This window comes from Phyllobates terribilis, unplaced genomic scaffold (genome assembly GCF_046119375.1).
Source record: "Phyllobates terribilis strain yellow unplaced genomic scaffold, ASM4611937v1 Scaffold_9__5_contigs__length_417890890, whole genome shotgun sequence".
In the NCBI taxonomy this organism is placed as follows: domain Eukaryota; kingdom Metazoa; phylum Chordata; class Amphibia; order Anura; family Dendrobatidae; genus Phyllobates; species Phyllobates terribilis.
In genome coordinates, this window is record NW_027362769.1 from 53,648,016 (window position 1) to 53,649,009 (window position 994).

The following is a 994-nucleotide window of genomic DNA, read 5'->3' on the forward strand; positions in this document are numbered from 1 at the left end:
CATCCCCAGCACCGACCCTTTCCACTGTCACTTCCACTGGCAACTCAGCCGCACGTCCACACGAGTTACTTCAAGCAGCGACCTCTCCTCCCAACACTTCCGCTACAACAACACACTCACACAGTCTACTTAACTCTATTCCCAGTACCTCACAGCTCCTCTCACAGCCGAGCGCACACCTGTATGGAACGGTGGCCACTGAATCAAGGAGGGGCTCAATCTGGGGGGGGGGGGACACCAACATCACAGGAAGCACAAAGGGGAGGGAATGTTGGCAACCCATTTTTGAAAAAGAACTTCCTGAGGGACCCTTGTTAGTGGTGGGTAAGGGTGACATAACGACAATGGAAACGGACGCTATTGTTAATGTTGCCAACCCTCAGTTAGAGCACAACGGACGTGTGGCTAGAGCTATAGTGGAAGCAGGAGGGGCGACTATTCAAACTGGCAGTCGAATCATTGCTGAGTCGCGTGCTCAGATAGCTGTTGGGGACATAGCGGTGACTAAATCTGGCAATCTTCGTTGTAGAATGATCATACTCGCTGTAATCCCTACTTTTGACCCTATTCATCCAGATATCAGTGCTCGACAACTACGTGCTGCAATAACTCGTATCTTAGAGTATGCGAATATTAGTGAGCAGATTGAGACCTTGACAATTCCTGCCATTGGTGTTGGCCTCTTCGGGTTCCCTGTTCATGCTTGTGCAAGGGAGATTGTTGGAATGGAATTATAATGAACAAGTGTAGCCCCCGAAGCATTTGCTGCCTCTCCGAAATCAGCTTAATTAGTAATGAGAACAGGACTGTTAAAGCTTTTAAAACTGACTGCATCACCTGGACTCCACCCCATGATATAGGAGCTGCCCAAATAGAGCCCCTCATTCCAGGACTGTTACCTCCTCCTGCTCCTCATACTCAAGTAATTACACCTGTACTTCCGGTGCCACCACCAACCCTGCCAACGCCCATGTCTGAGGATCCCATCCTTTAT

At 49.5% G+C, this 994-nt stretch overlaps 1 protein-coding gene across 1 annotated transcript; it reads left to right on the top strand.

The window, feature by feature from the left end:
* Positions 1-344: 344 nt before the first annotated feature.
* Positions 345-737, top strand: LOC141161293 (protein mono-ADP-ribosyltransferase PARP9-like). Its single transcript, XM_073646106.1, has one exon. The coding sequence runs from the start codon at positions 345-347 to the stop codon at positions 735-737; it is 393 nt and encodes a 130-aa protein (XP_073502207.1).
* The last annotated feature ends 257 nt before the right edge of the window (positions 738-994 follow it).